At 39.5% G+C, this 21,815-nt stretch overlaps 1 protein-coding gene across 1 annotated transcript in view; it reads right to left on the reverse strand.

The window, feature by feature from the left end:
- The window catches only part of SATB2 (SATB homeobox 2), a 183,737-nt gene that overhangs the window by 20,631 nt on the left and 141,291 nt on the right, over positions 1-21,815 (reverse strand). The window contains exon 10 of the mRNA XM_008061216.2: positions 16,195-16,392. Coding sequence (XP_008059407.1) covers positions 16,195-16,392 — 198 coding nt within the window. The remainder of the gene's footprint in view (positions 1-16,194; positions 16,393-21,815) is intronic.

Consider the following 21,815-nt stretch of genomic DNA (forward strand, 5'->3'; position numbering starts at 1 on the left):
CTGAGGCCGGTGAGGGGCCAGTGGGACAGCCTATTCCAGGTTCATCCAGTAGGAATTTACTTCATTGCTAGTAGTGGCAAAGAAGTCAATGACAGTATTTCTCCTGTGAGTTTTTCTGCAGTTTTTTTTTTTCCCAGTGATTTGCCACTAAACATAATTCATTCTATTATATATAGCAATAAGCTGAACAATGACCAAAGCTCTTAAAAATCTCCATGAAAATTTGGTTGCCATAACTTTCTTAATCAAAAACATAAGTAGCTCAAAGTTCTACAAAGGAAAAGGTAACAAATGTTTGACTTGGGGGCAGTAGAGGAGAAAAAGAGGGTCTTCCTCTATTCAGAGGCTGGCTACAGAATAAACCTATTATTAATGACAGTATTTTTTTAATAAACAAAGAGAGTATGAGCCTTAATGTATGAAAGCTGTAAAAGATTGAAAAGCTGGTCTGGCTGGAAAATACTATGTGTGTGTCAAAATGATTTTCTCTACCGTTTGTAAAAATGTAATTATCCATGATACGCTATTACTTATGATACGGTACAAGGGTGGGGGATTTCAAGTAAATCCAGGTTAAGTTGAGGATTTGCCTTTGGTCTTCAGTCTCTGACACCACCATGCCTGTGAGATCACAAGCCACTGCCATGACTTACCACATCCTTCTTGCAGTTATATATACAACCTTCAGTCTGTCTTTTAGGGTTTAATTCAAAACATCAAAAAGTACAAAGGAATTGTGAGGATGGGAGAAAACAAGCACACACAAACACACACACACACACACACACACACACACACACACACACACACACACCAGTATCTTTTTTTCAAGAACAGAAAAATGACCACAAATACTTTCAACTTTCTAAATAAATAATCTAATTTTTAATCTTCCCTCAACCCAGGCTATTTATTAATATCATATGGTTGATCTGTGTCTTTATAGATCTGGAACTTGTAAGTGACTCTGCTTTTCCCTCTGCGCCAAGATGTCTCCAACAAGTCTTTGAAATGCTGCAAATGCAGATGAATACGATACAAAATAGGAACTGATTACATACACGTTCTATATGTGAGGGATGGCAACATACAACACAGATGACATTACATGTTCATTTGGCGTAATGTACTACTCTGCCTCACATATGCAAATATATAGAGATCATCAAAGTAGAGCACACCATCTCTAATGTATCTGTTCTAAGAACTCACAATAAACTGGCTGGGTTTTTGCAAATAAAATGACAAGTAAACTTCTCTCCTGGGACAGCAGTGACTTTAACATAAAGATGTACCAAAGAATTGTCAACCAATACATTTGACCCAGATTATGTTTTACAAGCCAAAGAATCAGTTGATTTGCTTCTCTCCTTTCATTGCTCTATCAACTTACCTTGCATGCTGTTTAACTACTTTAGCCCATATCTCTTTAGGAGGTTTCCATTTCATGCGAAGCATTCAAATAAAGATTCCTCTCAAAAGTATACACCAAATTTATACCTACATGGAAACAACTGACATGGGCCTACCAATTCCTTGTCACTCTTTTATTGCCACACTTCTGAGTATAGTTGACGTGAATTGTTAAAAAAAAATGAAATATGAAAATATTTTTGAGATAATTAGCATGTTAATACTGGAGGGACCCAAAAGAAACAATTATTTTTTGGAGGGCAGGTCACTTGTAGTACCAGCTTCCCCTGCTAGGCAAGTATCCTAGGAACCCATTGGCATCAGTGTACCAGCTAGCATTGTTGTGAGAGGCTGTGTTCAGCTTCAGTGAATTTTTTTAAAGATTTTTTTTCAATGTTTTTGCCCATTTCATGATGGGTGATTTACACAAACAACCTGCCCACATCATGCTTGAGTATTCGGCAATTTTTGACCAAAAATGCCATGACCCCCAGACCCCACTTCCCTACTCACCTGATCTTGCCCTGGACAATGTTTCTGTTTACTCAGATGAAAAAAGTCCTAAAGGGAAACATTTTGCCAATGTGGAAGAGGTAAAACAAAAAACGGCGGAAGCACTAAAAGGCATCAAAACTGATGAGTTCAAAAACTGTTTTGAGCTGTGGGTAAAGCATCTTGATAGGTGTAGTGTATCAAAAGGAGAGGACACTGAAGGTGACAACTTTAAACACGTAAGAATAATCACAAAATTTTTTATAAATAAATTCTGGGTTTTCTGGGGGTACCCCTCATATTGTACTTATATAACAGATGCTCACATTAGCACATCCTATTCATGTAGATCATAATAGAAAAAGAAGACCTTTCCACATTCACATGTACTTCTCTAAGATTTCACATAATAGATTTTAGCTCCCTAACGTTACTTTTTAAAAAGTAATTGACTCTTTATTTTGAGGTGCACTGTCTGAGTTCAGTTTATCATATGTAAAAAAGTAACTCTGCTAAAATAATGTGTTCCTCTGTTTTCTACCTAGAGTCCTCAAATCTGCTGGGTGTTTGGCACTAAGAAATCACAAATTATGGGCCCATGATGAGACTGCAAAATGAATCCAGGCAGATCTATTCAAGTGAGCCTCGTGCATCGCAGAGACAAAGACAAAATTCCTTGAACACGAAGAAATAAATTTGAACAGAAGGAAAAAGTAAAGGGAAAAGAGTAGAAACAACCACTATTTAAATAAACTATTTTTGATAAGTTGGCCAAGTGAGCTGTATTACCAATCAGCCAGTCAGTTCTGGAAACACCTGACCTTACTTTCATACAATGGTATTCAGCAAGTTTTGTTTGTAAAAAATAAATATATAGATGGCGACAGAGTTTTTTTGTTTTTTGTTTTTTTAAAAAAGTTAATTGGAGTCTATTCAATGCTGTGCTGGCAAATGTCTAACAACTGGCTCTCTGGAGGAAAAAAAAAAAACCCCAGTTGGATCATTTGCCAATTTTTGCAGTGTGAATAATCCCACCATGGTAGGTTTCATGCTACCAATGGTGTCGCAACCAGCTTTCAAAATTCCTGAAAATTTAGCAGTTGGTTTCTGCAAGCCAGTGTAAGCTTTCTCCAGCACTCCCTGACTCTGCTCTTGAAATTGATACAACATCCCTCCTCTGACAAGCCACATACTGCTTCCCAGATTTGCTCACTGAATTCCCTTGCGTGACCGGACTTACCTGTCATTTTCCCAGCCCCAAAGTGATTAGGATGACCCCGATGTAATATACAATTCTATAGAAGATTCTCTATCAAAAGGTGAAGGGTTACATGATTTGCAGTGAATCAGGTCTAGAAACAACTTGTGAGGAAATTGAACTTGTGACCTTAGAACTGTCAAGCCTATCTAGTTTGCTTGATCTCCCATTTCTAGGGTCAAACCAAGTAATAATAAAATAAATGAATTTCAGAACTTTGGCAGTTTTCCTTTAATTGAAAGTGTGCTTTTCTATCATTGCAAGGGGAAGTTCCAGACTTCAACTTAATAAAAATCAGCAGTAGTTTTCAGCTACATTAGATTTCTACACTAAACAGAAACAGCTGAGAAGCCACAGTAGGTAGGTTTGGTTACGATACTTTAAAACTCAGTGGCTGGCTTTCTCTTGCAATTGCCAAAACTATCAGTCATAAGAAAATCAACTGAGTTTCTGAGTCCAATGTAAGGTGTTCATAATCTGTTATACTGTTGCTAATTTGTTTTTTCCAAATGCACTTGAACCTCCCAGGAGCAATATGTTTTTGTTTTATTTTTTTGTTTTTGCACTCTCGTTAAAATACTGAAATGGGAATCAGAAATGGATAAACCAATTCACAAAACAAGTGTTTCAGATGAGGGTCTCTGAGATCATCTAAGTCATGTTACAACAGTTTGCAAAACAGTAGATGAAACTCAAAGAATAGAACGCTTCATCCAAGGTCACACACTGCTGGGACTGGACTCTGCGTCACCTACAGGGCCCTTTTCTTTACCATGCCATCTTTCCTTCCATTGGGTCAAAGATCTACAGCAAACAGAACTAGAGAGTAATTTTCATTCTTAGATGCTCTAGTTCCTTAGAGAGTGCATGGAAATCATGGAAATCCTCAGGCAGCAACAAACGTACAAAAAAATTTTAAATTATTTGGGAACTTTTTACTTTAAAACCATACCACATTAATGTGGTTAAAGCACAGCCCAGTCATCTATTTTAAATGCACTTTAGGCACTTATAATCAGAAGACCCTGATTTCAAGATAAGCATTCATGTACCTTTCTACTATTCTACAAGTAAGATATCATGATTTTTCAAAATTAAAATCAAATGGTTATATTGATCTTGTTTGCGTCCATCAGAGGCCAGCACAGTGCTGGCAATGGGGTAGATGCTAACTTAACACTGTACCAAAGAGCCTCAAACATGCACGGCAGCTTCACAGTCTGGGGATGCTCATGTGTGGTAAGGACTGTGGAAGTCCCAGAGATTACCCAGAAGCCCACTAGCCTTTCTGCTTTTTAAGCTTAAAAACATCAAAAAACAAAAAGTGCATGAACCAACTTTTGTCATACCCAATGGCATTTTATCATGCTCTACAGAAGGATTTTATTCAGAGCTGAGAAGAAAACTTCTCACTTACTTTTAAATAACTTATAATGACTTTTAAAAGAGCTTAAGATGTAGAAAGATCATATGAAGCCAGACAGCTGAGCCTCTCCATCTGTCACAAAACAATGGAGCACCATGCAAACAATAGAGGCCAGGCACGCTCTTGCTGGTTATAAAACTATATGCAGATATCATCCTTGATCCAACTCTGGACTCTTATGAAGAGAAATTATTACCTTAATCTTTAAGATTAATACTAATAAATGTGCAGATTTTACCAACATTTCTCAGTTGCTTACCATGTAATCATTACTCCTTTAATCCTCAAATAGCCACATAAATTTGGGATTATTATCACTAGTTTCAGAAATTGTTAGCAGCCTCTACAACATTAGAGCTTCCACTCCAGTGGTGGTCCTACAATTCAAACCCAGATCTTCTGAAAGTTCGGGGGCTTTCCTCTTTATCCATACTCCTTGTGATACTTCTGGCAGAGCTATAGTTTGAGTCTACCTGAATACGCTCTTTGACTATTATATTGTTTAGTTTTAAAAAGAAAGGCTGAGAAATAAAATTTTCATTTGGACATTTTACTTTTTATTGAAGTTTTTTTTTTTAGATTGAAAAATATAGTTAAATTAGAGAGAGAGAGAGTGAGAAAAACTTCACCTCCCCAAGGTAGGGTAAGGGGCCAGAGCCAAGAAACAAGGTGGCCACATATGAACACACCAGAGTTTAACGAAGATATGACCCTACTGAAGTATTCTTAAATCAGGCAGTCCAAAATGCTTCAAATATGCTGTATTAGTATGTTTCTGTGGGTCAAGATTGCCAAGTTCATTAGGTTCCCAGCATGAAGTCTCATAATTCTCAGAAAGGTAACTGATACCAAGCTTCCCAAACTACATTCATGCCCTGTTTCAACTGCAATCTTCTCCCAGATCTGTGACCTTGCTTGAGTGATTGGACCCAAGTCATAAGCACCCTGCACTGAGCAAACAAGTGTGGAATGGTAAGAACTTCATCCCTCCAGGGGGAAGCAAGCCCTTCTCAGTAGACATGCATTTGTTTCTTCTGCAAAGAGGATGAATACCTTTGACATCAACAATTACCTAACTAAGACAAGCACTCTGGTAGAAACTGAAGGAGAAAATGTGAAGTAGGCTCCCACAGCCCTAGAGAGTGTGTCCTTTTCTGCTATAACAGCTCATTATTAAGAGGGACTAGCTCACACACCTAAACTTCCAAGCACCACAGCTTTATTCAACACACTCAAAATGAGCCAGGTGGTTTGGTTACTAACAATGAATTGGCCCATACCCCAGTGCCAAGTAATAAGGGTGCTACTCAGAGAAGTAACTGTGTGTGGAGAGAATAAATATGACAGGACAAAAAAAGAAGTGTCTGTCTGTGTGGTCAGGGAGAAATTAGGGGTAGAGTGGACATACTTATTATCCATCTGTTTTTCACTAAAATTATTTTTAAAAATGCCACTCGATCATTAGTCAACAAATGCCATTTTTTGTAGAGCTTTGTGAATCATTTCAAACTCTACAGAATAGACTCAGAAAGTCTGTTTGCTTTGGTTCCTTCAAATAGACATGATTTTTTAAAAAAAGTAATTTCTGAGAGGCTCAATATATTTTAGAGATGGTATACAGTTCTTTCTAGAAACAGCTAGAAAAACTGAAGCAAAGAGATGTCACCCAATGTCAGGATCAGGCAAGAAATACAATCGACGGATTCCACTCTAGTCTGAATTCTAGAGTAAGGTAGCCAAAAGGAAAATGGAAGTCTGTTTAAAAATCCATCCTGAGAAAAGGGGAAAACTTCTCAATGTGCATGTGAAATTCTGTTTTATTCATCGTTATATACATCATGCTTAGAATAATACCTGGCACACTGAAGGAGCTCAACCGATATTTGTCGAATGAGTAAGTAAAAATGTAAGAATAAAAATGGCCAGTCTTCTCAATTACATCTATAACTTGAAAACCAAGAACAAGTTTATCAATCAATTTTAATAATCTTTTCCAAAAGCCAGACTTTGCTAGATAACTATACAAGTATAGAGGAATGCATTTTCCTTCTCACAGATGAAATGTGACAAGGCCACTGAGTAGAACAATGACATATCAATATCTGCAATGCCTAAATTTTAGTTTAGGTTTTTTTGTTGTTGCTTTTTGTAGGTGAGGAGAGAAGGAAAGACACATCCTAATGCACTATCTCAGTCTCTATTGATTTTGCCTCCCTGTTTCTCATAGTTCCCTGTTGCTCACGTCTAATTAGTTTGCCCCTTCACAAAATTTATTAGCCATTGTTCCCTTTTCTTCTAGGTTAAATAAAAAAGTGTGTTTCAAATTATCAAAAAGAAAGAAAGGCTAGAGAAGAAGAAAGAAAGGAAGGGAGGGAGGGAGGCAGGGAGGAAAGGGAAGGGAAGAAAGAAAACAAAATAGTGACATTGAGTTGACCTATACGATGATAGCATGAACATACCCTAAAAAATTCTGTATCAATAATAAAAAAAGAAAGGCAACTAAGCTTTATGTTCAAATGCATTATGTTTAGTCTTATTTTCCTATCAGAATATTAAAAAAAAGTTAAGACACCAAGGGTCTTAGATTATACCTGGTTTCATTTAATATCACCAGAAGGAAAAGAATTTGAAAAAATGTATAGGGAATACCCTGCTGTCCCAAAACTTCTGAATATGGACAATCTTCTATTAAGATAGAAAGATAATGTATATTACTGACTAGTGATTTCTGGGCGCTGGGCAGTGCAGAATCTTGTATCCATGAGACTTCTATGTAATAAGATGGATGCTTCAAATATGCCCACAGCTAATTCTGATTCTCCCTTTACCTATAGAGCAGTGTTGGACAAAGCGCCTTCTAGTCAGTTTTAGGATTTAAAAAACAGGGAGTGTATCAGTAACCAAAAGGGTGAGTTGCAGGGATTGTGCTGCCTTTCAAAAATGCAAAATATAAATATTAAACTATTATTTAAAGAAACATAGCAATTGTGGAAGAACAAGCTGCTCAAGAAACCAAGGTTCTCTGTGTTCCCACAGGGCAGGAAAAAAACTGAGAGTAAGTGGAACCCAGCTGCTCGACATTTCATTCCAACCAGGAGCTAACCCTGGATGTTTAACTTGGAAGACAGTGTGTTGCGGAGGTTCAGCCACCCCTCAGAGGAGTTCTGCTTGGCAGACACTAGAACTACCCCACGAAGAATGAGACACAGAATGTTAGCTCCAGTTATGAAGAGGAGAAGCCTAGTAAAATGTTGAGGCCCCTTTAAAAAAAATAAGCAGTACCAGAAGAGACTGCTATAAAATGTATGTCTCATTTCCATTATTATCTATGGGGCAGTGACTAAACACATGGAACTATATATGTTAGAAAAACTGCAATAAAATAAAAAAGCATAATACTGTGGATACACATGGGGCTTAAAATCACCCCTTAGGCACTGGCTTCTTACTACTTATGTTTCCAAAAACTTTACATTAAAAAAAAAAAAAAAAAAAAGAAGTCATATGGCCAGGTGTAGTGGCGCACACCTGTAATGCCAGCACTCTGGGAGTCAGGCAGGGGAGATCGCCTGAGGCTAGGAATTTATGAGCACCCCAAGCAACAAAGTGAAACCCCCATCTCTACCAAAAAAAAAAAAAAAAAAAAGCCAGGCATGGTGCTGACAGTCCTGTTATTGCAGCTACTCAGGAGACTGAGATAGAAGAATTGCTTGAGCCCAGGAGTTCCAGGCTTCAGTGAGCTATAATGTATCACTGCACTCCAGCCTAAGTGACAGAGTGAGACTGTCTCTTAAAAAAAAGTCACATGAATCTTGATATGAGAAGTTTATTGTAGAATTGTTAATAGTTTATAGTAGACTTGTTAATCATTGACCTACCCTGATAAATGCAGGGTCCTAGGAGCCACGTTCTACCAAACAGGCCCTAACTTACCAATCCAAGGACAGTCCATTCTCAGGTCACCTATTAAGTGATCCACTGCCAGCTTTCTACTTTCCATTCTTCTTCAGATTGTTCTAACATTTTGCCAAATGAAAGCTCTTTCTTTAAAATGTAATGCCTTACAAATTAAACATTCAAATTACTGGTTGGAATTAAATGTCAAGAATGTCTACCTTCATGAGAAGAAAGTGGACCAGTCAAATTTTTCCCTTTTGGATGAATTTAAAGCAGTAAACATAGAGTAGACAATAGAAGTTGGGTTTCACAAAGGCCACAGAGGTCATGAGACACATCAGGGAATCTGGGCAGGCCAAGATGTGGAGGAGGCAGAATATAATGCAGAGACACTATGAGCAGAAATGATATGGTAGACAAAGACACACAGTCGATGGTTAGCAGACAATGGTTGGAATAAAAGCTTTCTAGAAGCTGGGCTCGGTGGCTCAGCCTGTAATCCTGCGCCTTTGGGAGGCTGAGGTGAGTGGATTGCCTGAGCCCGCGGGTTCGAGACCCGCCTGGGCAGCGAAACCTCATCTCTACAATAAATCAAAAAATCAGCCGGGCGTGGTAGCGCATGCCTGTAATTCCGGCTACTTGGAAGGCTGAGGCGGAAGGATCACCAGAGCCCAGCAGGTCGAGGCTGCGGTGGCCGGGAGCGGCCACTGCACTCCAGTCTGGGCGACAGAGTGAGACTCCAACTCAAAAAAAAAAAAGCTTTCTAGAGAAAGAAGCTGACATGAGGAAGAGGTATGCTATGCTCAGGATACAAAGGAGAAGGTGAATCCATGAACAGCAATTGCTAAATTCCCAGAGAAACCCAACCACACTCAGAGTCCTACACCTGGATTTTCATGAAGTTCTATCATCTTCAGTTTCTCTTAATGTAGCTCCAACAATTAACCTAAAATTTGTCTTGTAAAAAAAAAAAAAAACTTTAAGAAACTGTAAATTTCTAAAAGTAGGCAGGCCTACTTTGTCTAAATCTCTAGAAAATAACAAAGTCAAAACTAATATCTAATCTACTCACTACTGACTCTAATGAGATTCTTCAACTTTCTGGTATTATCACAGAAGGAAACCTACTCAGTACACTGTGGAAGAAAGTGAACCTAAGATGGAAATGTCTGGCCCCTAGAATAAAAAGAATTGATTAACAAATGACTTCAAAATCTCTTTATATTCCTGAATGCCAAATTTAGATACTCTGAAAAACAAACTTGCAATAAAAAAATCAAGTTGAATACATACACACAGGATAACATGGTATCAATATGAAATATGTTAGCATGGTCCCTCATTGATGGTCAGGGATTCCTGACATTTTCCCTAGTGAGGACCTACTTGTATCCAACCAGTGCAATATTTCATTAAAAATGGCAGGCATCCATTTGTCTCTCTCCTCAGGACTGCAGTAGGCTTTCAAAACTCTAGCGCCACATTCACACAGTAGGCATTGAATAGGAACTTGGAATGAATCCAAGGTGAAAAAATAGTTTCTAGTAACCTGCAGAGAATTTTCAAACATTCCTAATGGATTAAGTAGCTGACATTTATTTTCTTGGAAGTTGTCCTTCAGAAGCAAATTTACAAATCAAAATACAGTTTTCCAGCTGGTATAAGCAAAAAGGTGTAGGTCAGCAAGACCGAATTCTCAGTGCTCTCAGGTTAAGTGTGAAGGACCCTTTTACAGTAGCAATGAGAGTAACATCCAAAAACTATCTCAAAAATGCCAAAACAGCTGATGAAAGGTAGAAATGTCAGCCCCATCAGTTCTCTGACATCACACTAATGAACTATGGGTTTCACTGCATTGGGTGCCCTGCAAAAAAGGAAGCTCACAAAACAGATGCAGCAAGAGAACGGTGCAGAATAAAGACATCATGAACAACTCTGCATCACACCAGACAGCTAGTGTTAAGTGTGCAGGGAATGCTGGCTGCTGCAAGTTAGCAGTTCTTCCCAGCACACAGAGAAAAGTCAGACTCTGGAGGTAGACAGATGTGGATTTAAGTTCTCACTTTGGGCAAGTTACTTAACTTATCTAAGCTTCAGTTTCTCATCTGTGAAAGTAGATAAAAACCAACCACCCCCTTGGTTTTTCACAATAACTGAAGAAGATAAGACATGTAAAAATCGCACATTTTGAGAGCCTGGCTCTCAACAAGGCTAGTTACTGCCAGAGAAGAAGGAGGAGAAGGAGGAGGAAAAGAAAGAGCAGGGAGGGGATGGGGGGTGGTGGAGGATGAAGAAAAGGAGGGGAAGGGGAGGAGGGGAAAGGAGGAGAAGCAGCAACATCACTGTTAGTATTACTATTACTGAATTTTTGTTTAGAAAAACTAAGAATCAGCCTCACATACTCATGATTTTTATCTCACACCATCAGGCAATTATTGGTATGCCTATATCAGGGTTTTACAACCTCAACACTACTGGCATTGAAGGTTAGAAAAGTTCTTGTTTTGGGGGTTGACCCGTGCATGATAGGATATTTGGCAGCATCCCTGTCCTCTACCCACTAAACACCAGTAGCACCCCAAAATTATAAAACCGTCTCTAGACACTGCCAAACATCTAGGGGGACAAAATCTCCCTTCATTGAGAATCATAGGTCAATACTGATGACAGGGAGTCTGTGGCTTAGGGAATGCTGAAAACCCCATGAGAGCCACCCAGACAAGGAAAGGGATCATGTTGGTGCCTCCCTGTCACCAACCAGGTCTCACACTCCTACTCAACGCACGGTGGCATGGACTTTTAAAACAAGTCTTGTCAGGAAACCACACAGTAGCAAGCTTGGAATTCCTGAACTTGCAACCCAGCCCATGGAAACACCATGGTGGAAATTCAGCAAAGCAGCAAGCACAGACTACACATACACAAACAATGTGCATAAATGCTCCCATCACTCTGAGTCATATCCTTTCTTCTCCACTGCCTTTAGAGGGAAGTGTGGCCAGGGGAGAGACTGGATGTCAAAGGCCCCTGCCGTTTCACTCAGCTGGACCTGGCTGCAGGCAAGGCTGGATAGCCCCATGTCCAGTAGTAAAACGAGATGGGTGACCATGAATACCCTGACTTAACTGGATCTTGAGGCTAAGCTAAGGACGGCCATTCCCCACAAAGCTTCAGATCATAATAACCACTGAAGGGGAAAGCACACAGGAAATAATTTTGACTCCAACCTTTTGGGATAAAATATGTAATTTTTTTTTAGTCAGGGTCTCACTCTGCCAACCATGCTAGAGTGCAGTGGCATGATCATGGCTCACCACAGACTTGACTTCCAGGGCTCAGGCAATCCTTCTACCTCAGTCCCAAGTAGCTGGAACTACAAGTGTGTGCCACCATGCCCGGCTAATCTTTTTTAATGTTTACTTTTTGTAGAGATGAGGTCTTGCTATATTGCTCAGACTAGTCTCGAACTTCTGGGCTCAAGGGATCCTCCTGTCTCAGCCTCCCAAAATGCTAGGATTACAGGTGAGCCACCACACCTGGCAAAAAATGGAGCGGAGTTTAATTAGTCTTTTTCATGAAGTGTTTTGGCTTGGTTTGGTTAGCCTTACTAATCTCACCTCTCTTGATCTTCTCTGTCCTATCTACTCATGGACTAGAAACATTATGTAGATTAATATTTCTCAACTTTTGTTCATTACTGACCCCCTAAGGAGGCTTTTTAGGTACTTTTTTCCCTAATCATTGACCCTCCTCATAAAATTTTCTTGCCAGAGATATAGCAAATTACTCTCTCTGCACCATGTTCCTTTAGAAAAGGGCCATAAAACATTGTGAATCTAAGATTTTTATGCTCCTCAAGAAACAAGTTTTACCATCCTGGGGCAATATTGCTCCCATTGTAGACTCATGGTATGAATGGATCTAGTTTACAAAGCGTGTTCTGGGCCTGGAACGTCAGCTTCCAATAGGAGCAACTAAAAATGAGGGTTTCTGAAAATACCAGAAAGAAACCTGGTGAAACCAGGTACTTCAATATGCTGTCAAAGCTGCACATCACCTGGAAGGATATGAATCCTCAATCAAAAACCATCTTGTTCTTCCAAGTCTGGCAAGTCCCTGGAGTTGACACACCCCTCAGTGGCCCAGGCCCAGACTGGCCTCAACCAGAACCTTGCTTCAGAACTTCGCAGTGAAACACCATCAAACATACATTCCTTTGGTAATCGTACAGAGCAGTGTATGAGGATTATAAAAATAAATGGTGTGTAATGGAAATCAGAGCCATGGGGTAAAGGCACCTGTGGCTTTGATGTGGCAGCCAGGTGACATGACAGGTAGGAGGCCTAAGGAAATGAGGTGATGGGTATGTGTGCATGTGTTCCAAGAGTGGGGAACCACAGGGACCCCAGCAGCAGAATGTGAGTGTGCACCCTGCAGAGTGAAGGCTCCAGTCATGTGGGTCTTGGGGTCTGGTGGGTCAGATCTGATTTTTCTGGATTTTGTGTGAAATCTCCTGATTTTTTGTGGGTTTAAAATATTTAGACCCTCTGTGAGTGTAAAAGAAATGCACCTGCAGGCAATACAAAACTGTCCTTAGGTGAACTTCATTTGGAAACAAACAGCAAAAAAATGTCCCTCTCTTCTATGAGGAGAGGCCATTGGCTATAGGGGCTTCTCAGTGTTACAAAAAGCAGAGGGGTGGTACAAAGCTCCTTCTTCATCCAGGACTTCTGAGGGACCCTAACACAACACATTAATCTGGTAGGTAATTAGGCACAAAAATCACTGCCTCATATCTTTACCATTGAAGAAAAACTGGAGAATAGAGTACCTAATTACCTAAAGAAATTTAAATTTAGAGTGTCTTTACAAGGCACTCTTCCATGACCACAAACAGGAAGGACTTCTGTGTTTCTTAATTTGCTGTATATATATCAAAAGCTCTTAATAATCACTGATTTTACCCATACTTAACAATAATGGCAAATTTCCTACCTGATTAGGTAAAATGTTAACACCACCAAATTAATATTACCCTACATATAAATTTTAAGATTTCTAAAATATACAGTGATATGTCAATAAAATTCCAGCTTATATAAGGGCACAAATGAATTCCAACCCTGAGTCCTTGACCTTTGGACAATTACAGACATTTTTTTAGTAGCTTGCTATCTTTTAAAAGTCTTTCACCAAGTCACAGAGGCTGTGCCCACTTTCTCTTGTCTCAAGAGTTTTGCTGCCTAGTTCCAGTTATTTTTCTCTACTTTTCATATCATGACTAAAATAAATAATTAATCTACAGCTTTGTCTTTTGCTGACAAGCATAAATTCAACATTGCAAAGCAGTGTCACCCAGAGACTGGCATAATGTAAAAAAAAAAAAAAAAAAGTAATGTACTAAAGAATTTCATAGTTATGAGATCAAGGTCAATGACCAAGGTGATTCACTGGAGAGGAAATCACCTTATTTGTAAACTCTTCAGCTAAGATCTGAGTAACAGGAATAACCTCTTATAAAATAAGTGAGGTTTTCCCTAGTGATATCAGAAGTTAATGTCAATAGCCACAAAGTGCTTAAAACTAAAAAGGAAAACTGAAGACTGATCCTTGCTTAGCCGTTAAATACTGTTAGCACGCTCCAGCTCTGACATACAAACATAAAAGATACTAAAACTCATAAATCAATCGGCTGTCTGCTTCTAAGATTTATTGTGCTCCAACTGGCCAACTGTAAGACAAAATCTTATGTTGAACATCCTTTTACTACTGAAACACAAGACCCACAGGGATGATAACTTAAGAACTATACACAGAGACAGGCATGGTGTAAGAGCTATCATCCAAATGAAAGGAGAACCTCAGTTATAACAGAGAATGGGTTTTAACACTTCTAGTTCAGTTTTTCTAAGTTTCCAACTTCATCATCATCTCATGATTAAAATGGGCAGTTATTAATATCTAAAATAAATCAGTTTCTCACCCCTATTCTATTTCTGTCTCACCTGTATTGAACTACAAAGACCAATGAATAAAAAGTTCATGCAAAGTCACTGGTTCCCTGAAGCTAGTCCTTGGCTTTCTGTTAGTTCAAGACAGATATTTGGACCAATTTACAGGAGAATAAGAACACAAAGGAGAGGGGAGGTGATAGTTTTTTATATGGCTGAATTGACACCGTTGTTTGTATTATCTTTTGTCTGAGACTATCTATTTCATTAACTAGTTTGATATTAAAGAGTATTTTATGAAATGGTGCTGATAACAAACAGAAACCTCCCTTGAATTTTTCAAATAAACTTATTTTCTATAATAAAAGGTTAGAAAACTTATATTGAGTCCTTCTTTCTATTAAATCTCAAAATCTGAAAATCACTGCTCTGTATGACTCAGTAGGATTTTCTAATCTATAGGGTGACCCCAGCTAGGAAAGGACCAAGAGAGGCAAGGAAGGGTATGTTCTGGAAGGTGGGTGCTAGCTGTGCCCCCTCGTCACTCCCCAACTTCGTATTTGCTGTGGATGTTGCAGGAGACTGTCTTAACACCTTCCCGAGTCTTAACAGTTTGGGCAACTTATTCTGTTACTTTGGCCCTAGAAACTGACCAATGACAGCATGAAAGCACTGAGATGTCAGTATCTAAATGAAAAGTGACATAAGTGACCTGTTAACTTCTGGCTTTTCCCCAAGGAGCATGAGAAGCATTATGCAGATAAATATAAGAGGGAGGGAAAAGAGATACAAAAAGTTCAGGGTTGAGTGTCTCACCACATCCTTCCCACCTCTCTCTTGCCATGTCTTTACAAGAAACCGTGCCTCACCCTTCCTCGTCTCTTCCACTCTTTACATGCATGTTTACACTTACAAGCACTCCTGCCTCAGGCTTCCTCTCCTTCCTACAGGAAAGGGGATTCAGAGAGAGGCCATAAAAAGGTCCTCTTGGGTGACAGCTGGGGTTGATGGGATTAGGCAGTGGAATATCTATTAAAACAATCTGTGGGCAAAAGTCTAGGGGTTCAACCTTGGAAATCCTAGCTAATATTTCTTCTCAAAAGTACTGAATTTTAGATTACAGAAAAGACTCGGTAGTCAAACTCAATTACTTTCAGAAAGCAATATTATTTTTCTCAATGAGAGCAGAAACTAAGCCAACAAAACATGAAATCCAAATGAAGGCAGATTTCTAAAAAGAGGAAACCAAAGACAGCAAAAAACTCATCTTAAAATTCCAAGAATCTGTTACAATCTGTCTTTCAAAGGTTCGGCTGAGTTCAATGGTATTCCCTGGGTCATGTGGCTATCTCTTTTCCTCAGTCTAACCAAACTTTCCTTAAGGAATTTTGGATCAAAAACTATTCCAAAGTCTTTCTTTCGGAAACGAACTGATAGAAGCTATGTTTTCTGATCCAGAGATTTAATTCTCTATAAGTGCTCTGGCTTTGCAGCTCCACAAGTGAAATGCTCTCAGGAGAGCAGTCATTGTTGGCATTCAACTTCTCAGCCAATCTCTTGTGTATGCACATACACGCATGCATGCACACAGGCACACACAATGCCCACTGTGACAATGCGTCTTCTGCCCTTGGGGACATGGCATGAGACACCCTCTGACAGAAGTTGGCGAGGTGTGGCCCTGGCCCGTCAGCGGCTACTGCAGACACAGAAAGCCCTGTGCAGGCTGGGGATGTGGGGGGAGGGAGGATGCTGACCTGCACCGGCTCAGGTGGCAGCTGGACCACGTGCTGCATGCGCTCACTGTGGTGATGCCTGGACTCCTCCTCATAGATCACATCCCTCTCATGCTGGGGAAGGTTCAGGAAGCGACGAATGGTACAGAGGTTTTCCCAGAGGGTGCGGTTTTCTGGACTTGGGTTTTCCTTCCAGCGGAGCAGTTCGCAAAGCCAGCCCTGGAGAGAAAGAAGGTTGTTTGCGTTAGCCTGCAGGGTACAGGGGAGCAGAGTGGTGGAGGACCAAGGGTGGAAAGATGAGGTGTGTTCTGGAGGGTGGGTGCTAGCTGTACACCCTCATCACCCCCCAACTCTGGATTTGCCGTGGATGTTGCAAGAGACTGCCTCAACACATCCTGTCAATGCCCTCCCAGTACATCACATTCTCCTGTCCAAATAGTTCTCATCAACCTGGGGAGATACACAGTCTGACTCTAAAAGCCAACCGCTGACCACACAGGTGGTTACACCAACACTCAAGAATCTTTAATCTCACTGGCTACCATATCACCCTGCCTGCAGAATATCTGCTCAATTGCAATTTCTTTCTAAAAGATAATCAAGCAAGAGCATCGTTATCTGATTCTCAGAAAAAGTAATTTGCGTTGTCAGTTATAATTTTTAAAAATCACCCAATTGGCCAGTAGTACATTCGAAGAAAAGAGTGAAGATACACAAATGTATATTATAAGATGGCCAATTCTAAAGAAGAAAACAATGTCTAAGTGTAAATAGCACTCAATTCTTTAGGGAGGAAACATTTGTACACTTGTCAAAAACTCCACAACACAGAAACAATCACCATAGCTAGAATGGAAGAAAACATGTATATTTGCTAGATCTCTTAATGCCTTGGGCTCAGGCCCTCATAACCATCACTGGCCCACCACAGCCACACCTGCAGGAAGGTAGGCAGTTGGTCGGGTCACACCTGCAAATGTCTGCCTCCAAATTCTGGCATACGGATGTTCTCCCTCTTGCAACTGCATGAGAAAGAAAATGTAATGCAAATAATGATGAATTATATGAAAATAATACAGAGGATGCTGTCAACATCGCTCACTGACTCATGTCAAAATATTTTACCCAGTCACTTTCTAACCCATCATTTCCAAGCTACTTTACTAATTTTAAAAACAAGAACTGTCCCACATCAAGCCTCTTGTGAGAGTAAAAATTTTTCTAAAAAGGTGCATAAACACAAATGACTTTGTGAAACACAAATTTCAAACCTCAACAAATTCTATATTATCACTTGTAAGTCAATGAAATTTCCTGACACGCATTATAAAGACCCCATATAATATCATAAGCTGTTGTTTGTCTAACTCTCTGTTGTTTGTCTAACTCTCCGCTGTGTCTTCTGCCTTTGCCCCAAAAAAGGCAAGATTTGATTATCTCCGCTGCATCAGCCAAGACAGCAACACCAGCTGTTCTCATTGTGCAGCCTCTTCCTCGCGGCCTCCATGTTAATAACCTGATCATTCCATTTTCTCCTTCAACTGCCGGCTGCAGCACCGCGAAGAGACAAAAACCCAGGCCCATCTGCAGCAGCTGTAGGCACTGAACTGTGAAGCCACCGGGGATTTATAAACTAATCTGTAACACAACACTGCCTTGTTTTTACAAGTGAGAGGCCACATTTGCGCAGACCTGATCTTTCTTGCAATAAACTGGAAGCTTGGGAGAGTTAGAAGGTTAGGAAGAATGAAAACAAGATATCTTCTCATTTGCTTGGAAGTGTTTTTTTCCAAGTATTTTCATAGATCTTTTTTTCAACTCAGTTGAGAGACAGGTAATGGTCGGTTTTCAAGGTGCAATGTATATGAAAAATGAAGACAAATTTTTATCCCTACCAGAAAATAAATTACATTTTTTAAAAACCTCCTAGCCCCAAAGTGTTTTCTCAAGGGTTTCTTTGCACAAAGGAAAGAATTCTTGAAACGGAAAATAAACCATCTGTGGAAAAAATAAGTTATTTCTCTGTCTTTTCACAGATCTGAATAAGTCTCCAACTGAACTCTTTCAAATGCTTCAAACAGGTATGTTTAACATCTCCCAGGGGAGGCGATAGCATGGAGACCAATCATTTAACGGAAAATAAAAACAAAAACCTACATCTGTTAAAAGATGAAGTTCTGAGATATCCAGACCTTCAGGAAGACAGCACCTGCTGTTCCGCTTGAGGAGTGAATTGCATTGTGGGAAGCCGCAGCTTGAAAGGAGACAGGTGACAGCTGAGTGGTATCTCCACTTATGACACTGGGAATGTCTCACACAACATTCATTGCCGTGTGTGATTTATATGCACTGTTATAATCTGCACTCATTACAATCACTTAGAACAACCCTACAGGTCTCGTTATGGACTGTGTGCTGTCTGCCATCAGTCTTTAAGAAGTGTAGTGCTCAATTTGCCCACTGACATGCAAGGTCTTGACCTTGAAGCTATTAGGGAGCAGATTAGACACAAGTGTGATCATGTGTGCAGATATAAGCAAACCAAATTAATTTCTGGCACAGGGAGGAAGCCAACAAGACCCTGTTCTTAGGGCACTGGAGAACTTCCTCAAATCCCTCACGGAGTTGAGCTAATAGTATGTTTAAGGGAACCCGGTTTTGAAGATGAAGCACATTCATGGTATTTAGAGGGTTATTAATCTAGCTTCCCCATAAAGTGTTTGCTTGGCTGATCAGATTAAGGGATGGAGCCTTCACCAGTGCACCCCCACCACAGCAGGCCCCAAGAAATCTGTGATACTTCACAGCCTTGGACATATTGCACCATGTGTACCCAGCTGCCTCAATAATTAGCTTATGAATGTATCAGCTGGTTCTGTGATTTTTATAAATAATAACTAACCTACAGAGCAGAAAGAGTGTCAAGAGCCTTACAGTAGCACAAAATCGTAAGGTACTCCAAACTCGAGTTTGCTCTTCTACTAAATGCCGTTATTCCCTACTAGTGGCACTCCTGTGATGTCACTTGTAAATATTTATTTTGTATCTGAAATGACAATGTATTTTTTTGGCAGTTTTCTTCATGGCAGCCATGATTTCTTTCCCTCACTGACTCACCAGCTCTCTGTACACATCCGTATGCCTGTCTTCAGGAAATCTATTCTTCCAACTCCCTTCTCAGTATACCCACCATCTTTTTATGCACATGATCCTTTCACCAGCCCACTGGAGATGTTTATCTCTGTTTTCTTGATAGGGACTCTTATTAGCTTGTTTGGTGGCTAATGAATGTGTGAGAAAGTGCCATGCTGTTGCATGAACACACATGTATGTAATTATGAGTGAACCCAACACAGAAGAGATAAAGGGTCCTCACATTGGGATTTTTTTCATTTATATAATTTTTGCATGCCATCCAAGAAAGTTTTGCAGTATCAAGCAAAAAAAAAAAAAGTGTAAATGTCAAATAAAACAGTGACAGATGACAGTATTCTCTATTGAATAGCACTGTTTCTGTCGTGCATGTTCAATGGGAACTCATGAATTATTAATAAACAAATCTCCTTTTTCTGTTAAAAATCTCAAATAGGTTTTTTTGTTGTTGTTCCCTGTGTGTTGTGCAGTGCATTCCAGGAGAATTATTTTCATTTCAGAAACGCTGATACAGAAGTTCATCTGATTTCTAGCCTTGGCCAGTCTGTAAGTGGGCACCATGAACTCTGAAATATACATCACCCTGGCTGGGATTTCTCTCAGCCTCATTGTAAGTTATGACCAAAGATTGGCTAAATATTCATACAGTCTGTTTAGCTGTTACAGTCTGGTAAAATTGGGATGAGGTGAATTACAAGTTCTTGAGCAAAGCTAGGAAGTGCAAAGAGTATTAAACTTGGATCCCTGAGAACTGACTGCTAAGTTCCTGCCTTTCATTAAATAAATGGGTGGTCATGGGACAAGTGCTTATCCTGTTGTAGCTCCTGGAGCCTTAACTGTAAAGGGAGGGGTTAACAAAAAATGGTTTCCCTTCCAGTTCCTCATTCCATGATCTGTTACCTTCTTATCTGTCAGAAATAGCAGAGAGTAATTACTCATCAGAGTTAAAAGTGCAAAGAGGAAACCTCCTTGGCCAAGTGATCAAGGTCAACATCATTAGTGATGATATAGGGACACCACAAATGCTGTGTGATGTGATGCACTGCACAGGACACAGCATCGCATCTGATGTAATCTTGCCCAAAATGTATAGACTCAGGCAAAACATGAGAAAACATCAAACAAACCCCAATTGAGAAGTGTTCAACAAAATAGCCAATCAGTAGTCTTCAAAAGCAGCAAGATCACAAAAGAAAAGGAAAGACTTAGGAACTGTTGCTGACTGCAGGAGATGAAGGAGAAATAACAACGGAAAGCACAGTGGTTCCTGGACAGGGTCTGGCACACAAAAAATGGACATTAGTAGAAAAAAACTGATGAAATCAGTAAAAGGCTTTAGTTTAGTTCATAGTACCGAAAAATGTAAACTTCCTGGTTTTAATAATTGCGACTTCCTGATTTTAATAACTGTACTATCATCAATAATAGCACTATGGTGATGGAAGGTGTCAATATCATGGAGAGACAGATGAGGAATACATAGTACAGTGTAAATATCCCTTCCGTATTATTTTTACAACATTTCTGTGAACCTAAAATTAGTTCAAAATAAAAGGTTAAAAAACAAAACTAAACAGAAAATAACTGGAACTTACATAGAAAAATATACGTGGAGCCTAAGTATAATGATACCAAAGAATTCACAATAAAAACTTTCTTTTAGGCTGGGCATGGTAGCTCATGCCCACTTTGGGAGGCCAAGGCAAGAGGACTGCTTCAGCCTAGGAGTTTGAGACCAGCCTGGGCAACATAGTGAGACCTTGTTTCTACAAAATAAAAATTTATATATATATATAAATTTATATATATATAAATTATTTATATATATATAAACTTGGTATGGGAGTGCATGCCTGCAGTATTAGCTACTCAGTGGCTGAGGCAGAAGGATCACCTGAGCCAGGAGGTTGAGGTTGAGCTGTGATCATGCCACTGCACTCCAGCCTGGAAGACAGTGAGACTTTGACTCAAAAACAAAACAAAACAAAACTTTTTTACCTTCAAAATCTAAACCCAGAGAAAGAATATAAATTCTAAGACTGCTTCCTTACCATCAATGGTTAAAAGCTTCCCAAGCACTAGTGCATAAGCAAATAATACTTATTAGCATCTCATTTTAGCCATCTCATCAGCCTCTTAAACAAATATATTTCCCTCAGTAAAAAAACAACTCTGACTACCCTTCTCAACTAGGCAGGTGAGACGACATTCATATCTGTCAAGATAGAGTTTGTTTATAACCCATGTGTTCCTGAAGTGTTGCATGTCAGTCTAAATTTACAAAGCAAATCACATTGTGAACGTATTAGAAATTGTTACTATTTGAAGAAATGTGCAATTAATTCTCTTTGGAAGATGAGTACCAGTCCTATAGTTTATCTTTTAGTAAATGTCAGCTTCAGTGATGAATTGCATAAAAGGGACAACCTCTAGTTCACAATTCAAGAGCAGAAGACACCACAACAGAAACCACAGTTGCTCCTGTTTTT

Source organism: Carlito syrichta, unplaced genomic scaffold (genome assembly GCF_000164805.1).
Source record: "Carlito syrichta isolate Samal-C Ts95f unplaced genomic scaffold, Tarsius_syrichta-2.0.1 Scaffold305149, whole genome shotgun sequence".
NCBI classification, from domain to species: Eukaryota; Metazoa; Chordata; class Mammalia; order Primates; family Tarsiidae; genus Carlito; species Carlito syrichta.